At 47.7% G+C, this 10000-nt stretch overlaps 2 protein-coding genes across 8 annotated transcripts in view; one reads left to right on the top strand and one right to left on the bottom strand.

The window, feature by feature from the left end:
* Positions 1 to 7280, bottom strand: part of LOC127006498 (uncharacterized) — a 26275-nt gene extending 18995 nt beyond the window's left edge. Inside the window, exons 1-2 of the mRNA XM_050876441.1 lie at positions 7206 to 7280; positions 2718 to 3788 (exon numbers count right to left, since the gene is read on the bottom strand). Coding sequence (XP_050732398.1) covers positions 2718 to 3788; positions 7206 to 7217 — 1083 coding nt within the window. The 5' untranslated portion in view covers positions 7218 to 7280. The remainder of the gene's footprint in view (positions 1 to 2717; positions 3789 to 7205) is intronic.
* The window catches only part of LOC127006447 (uncharacterized), a 398934-nt gene that overhangs the window by 270832 nt on the left and 118102 nt on the right, over positions 1 to 10000 (top strand). The window lies entirely within an intron of this gene.

The following is a 10000-nucleotide window of genomic DNA, read 5'->3' as shown; positions in this document are numbered from 1 at the left end:
CGTACCTGCTGCGCGCAGCACCAATCTACACGGCTGGAGAGTCCTTGCGGGCCATCGACGAGCTGATGCGGGAAGCGACTTCACATAGCTGCAACGTACTGCTCGACGACGACGCGTGGTCTCAGGCCTCCCTGCCGCTGCGTTTTGGAGGTTTGGGCGTGAGACGGCTGGCCGACGTGGCACTGCCCGCCTACATCGCCTCGGTGCATCTTCCACCCTTGATTAGATAGTTAGTGTAGCTTGTCACAAACAGCCTCGTAAGGACCAGCAGGTCTGCTGTTGTTTGTTCTTCCTTTGTGTTTCTTTGTAGAAGCTTCGCGGGACATGGTCTGTACCATTAACCGCCGTCCCAACGGCTACAGACCGGCCCGTCTGGCCTCTGCCATGGACGCCTACACCACAAACCAGTGCCCGAACCTCGACCCGGAGCTCAGGCTGACGCAGCGCAACCTGGACGAGGCAGCCTCCACCCACCGCCTAGACAACTTGTTAGCCCGCGCCAACCAGGTCGACCGTGCGCACCTCCTCGCCGCCTCAGCACCACACAGCGGGGCCTGGCTGTCAGCCGTCCCCGTCGAGGTCCTTGGCCTCCTTTTGCCCGACGAGGCGGTCCGCGTGAGCTCGCCCTGAGGTTGGGCACGCACGCCCAACAACCTCACCGCTGCCGCTGTGGGGCAATGTCCGACGCCAAGGGCAATCATATAGCCTGTCCTGCCACAGGAACCCCGGTCGACTGCCCCGCCACGCAGCTCTCAACGACGTCATCTACCGGGCCCTGGCCGCCGCTGGTCTCTCGGCCATCCTCTAGCCGCGAGGCCTGGACCGAGGAGACGGTCGCCGACCGGACGGAATCACAGTCTTCCCCTTCAGGCGAGGCAAGATGTTGATGTGGGACGCCACCTGCATCAACACATTTTCCACCACCCACATCATCAACTGTGTTTCCGCTGATGGAGCTGCCGCACGCGCTGCCGAAGTGCACAAGCGTCACCGCTACGCGGCCCTCGCCCAACGATACGACTTCGTGCCCCTCGCCGTGGAGACGAGCGGGGTGCTGGGACCTGCCTTCGGAGACATGATACAGGATATCGGCAGGCGCATCAGCCAGCGCAGCGGGGAGCCCCGTGAGTCGGCATGGCTGAGGCAGCGCGTCAGCATTGCAGTGGCACGTGGCAACGCAGCAGCGATGTGTGGGCCCCCGGACCGTAGCCCACACCCTTAGCCGAAGCTCGCATACGCCCACACAAGCACACATGCACGCACGTACGCCCACGCACGTACACGCACGCACGCGCACGCACACACAGACACACGCACATACGCAGACATTTTCCTTCCCAAGAGGTGCACGTCACAGCAGCCTGCGGAAAGGTCGGGGCAGCTGCCATCACACCCTGTGATGCCAACGAAATAACACACACACACACACACACACACACACACACGTGGACACACTTAGGTCTGAGTGAGGTTAATCATTTCCGGACTTACAGGAATTTACTTGACTTAAACAAAGCCCCCTCACCTGCTGTTGGGCAAAGTCAGGTAATCCCCTCTCCAATCCCACTAATTATGTTTCGCCTCCCCCTCCGCTGAGGGTTTGTCCGACCTCGCCTCTGCCGTTGTCCTTGTACATAAGAAGTCTAGAATTGTCAAATGTACCATTTAGTCTGAAGATGTAATATACGAAAGTACTTACTATATTTCTCTTTTCTTTTCCCAGTGTGATATGTCTATATATATATATATATATATATATATATATATATATATATATATATATATATATATATATATATATATATATATATATATATATATATATCAGTTATCAGTTCTCGCCAGCCGAATGAACTGTTTTGAAGTATGTCCTCTTTTCTGAGCGCGACTGTACCCATCATGTGAGTGACAACGGACTGATCACATCGGGAAGACAGCCGCCCAGTGCTCACCCGTCCGCACGTGGAGCTTCACAGTCAAACAGTTAATTATTCTTGATAATGAACTTATGATTATTCGTCAGATTATTCGAAGAATAAAAATACATTGCCCAATAATTCGAATTCATAATAAATATAAGTTGAGTATGAATACATATAAATACTGTATTGGAATACGAATACGAATAGACTGTAAGGTTCCCTTACAGTATAGTGCAGTACATGAAGTTAACATTACCAGGTAGGTCTACATGACGTTTCCGGTAAGTTTTAAGGTCACCAAAGTGGAACGTAGTTGTATAAATAACAGAAAACAGAGTAAGGTACAGAACCTTTATTTTGCGATAACTAAAGCATAGGGATCGGAGAAAGTAAACTTTTCATTGCCAGATAGATTGATAGAGGTAGATAGGTAGATAGACAGAATGGTAGGTGTTGAGAGAGAAGACTATAGAGAGAAGGTAGAGAGACTGGCAGACATACGAGCAGTGTTAATCAGATTGTAAAAACAAATTAATAAAATTTACAAGCAGCAGATACACCAGCGGCGTTGATCCGTACATAAGAAGTAACATTATTCTCACTTTTTTACATAGGCAGTTCAAAGACAGAGCGACCTTCTTGTTATCTTTAAAACTGAGTTTAAGGGATGCCGAGATCGTCGATCATCTTGACGTAGGCGTCCAGGATGATGGGCAGCGTCTTCTCCATCCTCTCGAGGTTGTCGAAGTTTTCCTGTGTGACGGGCTTGCCTTTGGCCAGGCGGTCTTCGAACACCTGGCGGGACGGCGGCATGAAGGCGAGCGTCACGTCCCGCATCTTCTGGGCCACGGACGCGTTGGGGTCAGCGAAGATTGCGTCCATGGAAGCGAAGAATCCGGAGACCAAGTACTTTGCTCTTTCCGCGGGGTCAAGTTCCAGCTTCTGCATGAAGTTGACGAGGAACGGGTCATGCACGACGGTCACGAAGGCCTGCATGAGGGGAGGCATGAGTTGCTCGGCCCTCTCCAGCATGGCCAGCTGCTGCTCGGTCACCGGCTTTCCTTCCTCGATGCGCTCCTCGAAGAATTTTCTGGTGGCCGGCAGGAAGATGTTGTAGGCGTCTCTGAGTTTCTCCGCCGTGGTGGTGTCGTCGACCTGGAAGACTGCCTTGCTGATGGTCGGCAGCACCCTCGCCAGGTACCGGGACCTTTCCACGGGCTCAAAGTCGAAGTCCTCAAAGAATCTGGAGAGGGAGTACACGGTGTGTTCGTTCTGGTCAAACGTGGCGGCGAGGGCATCCAGCACGGCGGACATGCGCTCCTCGACCTTCCGAAGGTTCTCGAAACGTTTTGGCGAGACTGGAATGCCGTTAGCCACTCGGTTCTCCAGGACCTTATTGCCAGCATGGATCATGGCCAGACTCACGTCTCTGAACTCCTGCAGCCCTGTGCCGTACGTGCTGTCCAAGGAAGCCTTCATCAGCGACCCTAAGCCGCTGCCCACGAGCACCACCACCTCGGCCTGGGTCAGTTCTGCGGCACCAAAAATGTCTCCTACCGACGGACCCAAAAAGGACTCGTGATGGTCGAACTTGTTGGAAGACTGAGCCGTCTTGATGACCGGCACGTCATCTGCGATGTCATGTGCATAAAAGTCGTTATCGGCAGTGTTCTTAAGTGGAGGGTTGTTTGCAGCTGAATTCTGCAATTGTGCTGAATTTCGAGTGTTATGGAAGCGATAGTTCTCTGGTGCAAAGTTGTCTGCGGCAGATTCCCGTGCCCGACGGACGTAGAAAGCCCTGTTCTCCGACATGATCCTCCTCGATGATACCGAGGAGAAGACGGCAGCCGCCACGAAGAAGAGTATCTACCGAAAGAGGGTAAGGAATGTCTTGAGTGTTTTAAGCGATTAAAGATTAATTTAACTGAGTAAGATATTTTCCAAATTGAGTAATATTTCGTATTAATAAAACGTTTTTTATGTGAAAGTCAGTACTTAGACTTACCCAGGGAATATCTATCACATGGTTCAACAAAGTATGCATTGTCTGTTTTCATAAAGGAAATAGTAAACGAGACTATGTGCTGATCAGCTGAATGAAAGTACATTATATAAAATTCCCTTTAATCACTAAGCCTTATTATGCATATTGTTGAGCGGAAAGTCTGCTACGTCACCTAGATGATCAAGCTTAGTTAGTGAGAAGTGAACACGTATAAGAAATAGATATTTTTACACAAACGTTTGAAATAATACAATCACATGTAAACTCTTGGACACCGACTCAAAACACACACACACACACACACACACACACACACACACACACACACACGCACACACACATCCTACAGGACCGATACCAGATAAACCTAACTAAATTCGCCAAGTCCCTCCTCCACAACCCCCGTCATAAAGATCTACTCCCACCCGCCCTCCCTCCCCCCACTAGACCCACAAGACACCACAATATTCTCGTCCCGGTCAAAACTCGCACGGACAGATATCGGCTTAGTGCGATACCGACGCTTGTGAGGGTCATTAACACCTCCATGATCACATGACCCCTCCACCCCAACACACACACACACACACACACACACACACACACACACACACACACACACACACACACACACACACATCACTCTTCCCCACTTCCCCCATTACTCATCAATTGAAACTCATTGTATTGTATTTTTGTGTATTTTCAGCCTTATGGCTGCCTACAAATGAATAAACCATTTATTATTATTATTATTATTACTATTACTATTATTATTATTATTATTATTATTATTATTATTATTATTATTATTATTATTATTATTACACACACACACACACACACACACACACACACACACACACACACACACACACACACACACACACACACACACACACACACACAGGGCAAAATTTCACTTGTTTCACTTTCATCTTGACCCCGTGTCTCCGAAAAGTAACTAAAATCCGAAGTTCCCAGAACGCTCCTCTTGGTCATGGTGTCACAAGATGAAAAGAGTTCTTTCCCCAATTTTCCGACACACCCGATGTGAAATGCTATTCATATACTAACTGGCTGAAAGGGGGTACTGACTGACGATATCATAATTCTTTAACCCGAAAGGGAACAGTGAAAAGTAAAGGGCACAGCAATAATGAATGAGACAGATGGCAGGATGATATATTTTTTTTAATTCTTATCAAGGAAGAAAAGTAAGTCATGCTAATTTATCGAATACTTGTAAAGGACTTGGGCGTAGAGAGAGAGAGAGAACCTATCAACAGTGGCGTTCCACAGGGCTCTATCCTATCACCCACTCTCTTTCTGTTATTCATCAATGATCTTCTTTCCATAACAAACTGTCCTATCCACTCATACGCCGACGACTCCACTCTGCATTATTCAACTTCTTTCAATAGAAGACCATCACAACAGGAAGTGCACGACTCCAGACTGGAGGCTGCAGAACGCTTAACCTCAGACCTTGCTATCATTTCCGATTGGGGCAGAAGGAACCTTGTGTCCTTCAATGCCTCAAAAACTCAATTTCTCCACCTATCAACTCGACACAATCTTCCAAACACCTATCCCCTATTCTTCGACAAAACTCAGCTGTCACCTTCTTCAACACTAAACATCCTCGGTCTATCCTTAACTCAAAATCTCAACTGGAAACTTCATATCTCCTCTCTTGCTATATCAGCTTCCTCGAGGTTGGGCGTTCTGTATCGTCTCCGCCAGTTCTTCTCCCCCGCGCTGTTGCTATCCATATACAGGGGCCTTGTCCGCCCTCGTATGGAGTATGCATCTCACGTGTGGGGGGGCTCCACTCACACAGCTCTTCTGGACAGAGTGGAGTCTAAGGCTCTTCGTCTCATCAGCTCTCCTCCTCTTACTGATAGCCTTCTACCTCTTACATTCCGCCGCGATGTTGCCTCTCTTTCTATCTTCTATCGATATTTCCACGCTGACTGCTCTTCTGAACTTGCTAACTGCATGCCTCCCCCCCTCCCGCGGCCCCGCTGCACACGACTTTCTACTCATGCTCATCCCTACACTGTCCAAACCCCTTATGCAAGAGTTAACCAGCATCTTCACTCTTTCATCCCTCACGCTGGTAAACTCTGGAACAATCTTCCTTCATATGTATTTCCTCCTGTCTACGACTTGAACTCTTTCAAGAGGAGGGTATTAGGACACCTCTCCTCCCGAAATTGATCTTTCTTTCGGCCACCTCTTTTAATTCTTTTTTGGAAGCAGCGATTAGCGGGCTTTTTTATTATTGTTTTCTTTTTTGTGCCCTTGAGCTGCCTCCTTTGTTGTAAAAAAAAAATGTTTAACTTATCCGCTCGTAGCTGTAGCACGTGTAGGTCGCAGAGTCTAGGTAGTCCTCTCGCTAGTAAAATAATCCTCGTAACACTTCAGACACCGCGTCACAGCACCGAGTTAGACGTTAATTACGTTGAATGGTCCTAATTAAGGACAAGTAAAGAAGCACAATTAATCGTTCGATCTCTGAGAGAGAGAGAGAGAGAGAGAGAGAGAGAGAGAGAGAGAGAGAGAGAGAGAGAGAGAGAGAGAGAGAGAGAGAGATAAACAGGAAGACAAATTGATAAACATACAGAGAAAAGACTGACAATTTAAGACGAGAGAGAGAGAGAGAGAGAGAGAGAGAGAGAGAGAGAGAGAGAGAGAGAGAGAGAGAGAGAGAGAGAGAGAGAGAGAGAGAGAGAGAGAGAGAGAGAGAGAGAGAGAGAGAGAGAGACAGACAGACAGACAGACAGACAGACAGAGAGAGAGAGAGGTGGGGGGAGGGGGCGGGCAGAGGTTCTATATCCGCATTGTTATCCCCGCTGACTAAAATCTCTCTCTCTCTCTCATCATCACGTGAATTATCTTCCCGCCTGAGACACTTATAATTTTCCCCCATATTGAATCAAGGCGGCAAGATGCGAAAACAACAGAGAGGCGGATCAATAGGACGACATGCTCAGACACCTCCTCCTAACACTTCAACCACTCCCAAAGTCCGAAGTGGGTATTAGTTGGGTTCTCATGAGTGTTTCTCCTCTCTCATACAACATATGCTTTGTCAAACTAGAGCGCTAGGGTCACAAAACTACCTATATGAAAAGGCCCTCAACTCCTATACGAAAGTCTTGTCAAATGTGCGTGAGTGTGGGTGCTGAAATAATTAAGAGCATGGTCCTTAATGATCCAACTTTACAACGGGTTCAAGAAGTCGTCAATAGGTAGTTTCTCGTAGTACTCACCAGTAGCTTCATGTCTTTCTCTCTCCACCGCGTTTCAGGGGTTATTGGTGGGAAACTGGACGATACAGATGTTTATATGCGGACTTTCAACCCTACAATATTGGTGGAGTTGCCATATTTTCCATATCGTTTATTTAACTTTTTTCTCTCCCTCTGCAGTATAGTAGGTAGCTCGAGAAGATAAATGGATTCCACCTAGACCTTATTTTTTATTTCTTTGGTGTTTTTGTTGTTTGTTTGCTACGCGCTTTCATTTCCGAGCACGTGTTTATGATCTTACCCGTCCTCGCCGTCTTGGGTTGGTATCTCAAGGTATGGTAGGGGTGAAAAGGGACGGAGTGGGGGTGGGGGACTGGAAAGAAAGTGAAAATTGGAGGTGCTCTGAGGAAGCTTTCATCTCCCTCTCTCCACTTTGCCCCCAGACGAAAAGCGCTGCATTGTTGTGACACCTCATGAATAGGTAGACGGCTGCTTCCTGGGATGGCGGCTGTCAGTCTCCGTTGCTCTCCGCTTAGATTTATTTGAAGCTCAATAACGTTTTCTTCGATTCATTATTTTTTTCATTCATTCCGCAAAGCCTCATTAAAAAAATATATATACAAGGTTAATAAATATTCGAGTTTTTCGTTTCTACTGTTGATGAAGACAGACACACACATAAAAAACAACAACATAATAGTACTACAAACGATAAAGTGAAAATTTCCGAGTCGGTAGCCATTACTTAAAAAGACTAACAATATTTTTTTCCATATCCAAATTTCCACACCTTTTGCTTAACAGTATTTCCGAACCTTGTTTAGACGCCGCCGCCTGTTGTTGAAGAGTATAATATGTGAATGCATGTGTGGTACTGAAGAAAACATAAGGAGGGGAGGGGAAAGACTCAATGCCTGTTTATCTGTATGTCTGTCTTTCTGCCGGTCAGTTTGTGTTGATTGTCATATTAATGTATTATTGTATGTGTGAGTCTGTTGGTCTCTCTCTCTCTCTCTCTCTCTCTCTCTCTCTCTCTCTCTCTCTCTCTCTCTCTCTCTCTCTCTCTCTCTCTCTCTCTCTCTCTCTCTCTCTCTCTCTCTCTCTCTCTCTCTCTCTCTCTCTCTCTCTCTCTCTCTCTCTCTCTCTCTCTCTGTCGTCTTAAATTGTCTGTCTTTTCTCTGTATTTTTATCAATTTGCCTTCCTGTTTCTCTCTCTCTCTCTCTCTCTCTCTCTCTCTCTCTCTCTCTCTCTCTCTCTCTCTCTCTCTCTCTCTCTCTCTCTCTCTCTCTCTCTCTCTCTCTCTCTCTCTTATTTACTAAGCATGATTACATAAGATGGTACATGGAATTGCTATCATACAAGTAATAGTTACCGGTAAGGTTCCGAATAGCTATCTGTAGTTGTGTTACAGGATAATGGACAGTACAGTGATAAAGTTAGTGGTGTACATTAGACAATAACCAGGTGTTCACTTCTCTTTTAAAAGTGTGGAGTGCAGTGGATGTGTGAATGTCAGTGTGTCTTGTCAGGCAGTTCCAGAGTCTAGTGTATCGGGGCACGAACGAGCGGAGGAAGGTCTCCGTTCTGGCGAAGGGCACGGTGAGATGGTGTTCCCTCGACAGAGCGACCCTGGTGGCGTGGGGGTGTGGTGTTGCCCACTGTTGCCGGAGAGTTGCGAGGTGCGGAGCAGCCTGCATGTGTACCTTGTAGATGGTACACAGGCCTGCCACGTCTCGCCTCTGCTGAAGAGGACGTAGTGGAGTGGGTTGCTGCTGGTTTTGGCGGCCCTTTGAGAGATGAGCCGTTGGGCGCGGTTTTGTACCTTGTCGAGAAGACCCAGGTATGATGGAGGGCAGGATGACCATTTCAGGGGGGCGTATTCCATGAGGGAGCGAACCTGGGCAGCATAAAGGTTCGACACTCCCTTCGCATCAAGTAGGTGGGAGACACGCCTGACACAGTTTAGCCGTCCTGCTGCCTTGGATGCAGTCTTCCTGACGTGGCTGGTGAAGGACAGGCTGTTGTTCGCCTCCACGCCGAGGACAGTGATTGACTGTTGCAAGGGCAGCATCTCTCTCTCTCTCTCTCTCTCTCTCTCGTAAAGGTCTAATGAAACCGAACACACTAACGAGCTGCCTCGTACAAAAGGAGCTGCCTCGTACATAAAGGAGCTGCCTCGTACAAAAGGAGCTGCCTCGTACAGGCCTACCGGCCTCTTGTAGACTCCTGCGTTCTTATGTTCTTATGTTAACAGTAAAGATAGGGGGAAGAGCTTATCGCCGTCAATGTTCCCGAGCGCCATTAAGACTAAGCAACACCATGATAGAGGCTGTTTTCTCTTTCCCTCTGCCCTGCCTTGCCTGCCGCTTGGACTCAGGAGTAATACGTGTTCACTATAATTCTCATATTTTTTTGTGTGGCACTTTCACTTCAGCAGCCGACCAAGCCAAAGATACTCACAGATCCAGTCCCGTTCCTCTCATCCCTCAAGGAAAGGCCTAAGTGTTGGGGGCTGCATAGTGAAATACACGCAATGGAGGAGAAAGTCTACGAGGCAAGAAAAAAAAAAGTGGAACAGGAAGGTTAGCGTCAGCAATCACATAGATTCCTTCACAGTTCAGTTAAGGCATATGACAAGTTAATAAGAGGTTTTGCCAATTATCTGTTGAGACACACACCCCGTTTTTACCTGTATGACATTTTAATTCCTTTAAACTATCGATTTTGCCGAAGGCGTAGCCTGGTCGAGTTACCTAGCCTGTCTGTATACCTGTGCTCCACTTGACTCCCCTTCCCTTGGTTTGACACTTCGCCA

This window comes from Eriocheir sinensis, chromosome 3, assembly GCF_024679095.1.
Source record: "Eriocheir sinensis breed Jianghai 21 chromosome 3, ASM2467909v1, whole genome shotgun sequence".
In the NCBI taxonomy this organism is placed as follows: domain Eukaryota; kingdom Metazoa; phylum Arthropoda; class Malacostraca; order Decapoda; family Varunidae; genus Eriocheir; species Eriocheir sinensis.
This window is presented reverse-complemented; position numbering and strand designations above follow the sequence as displayed.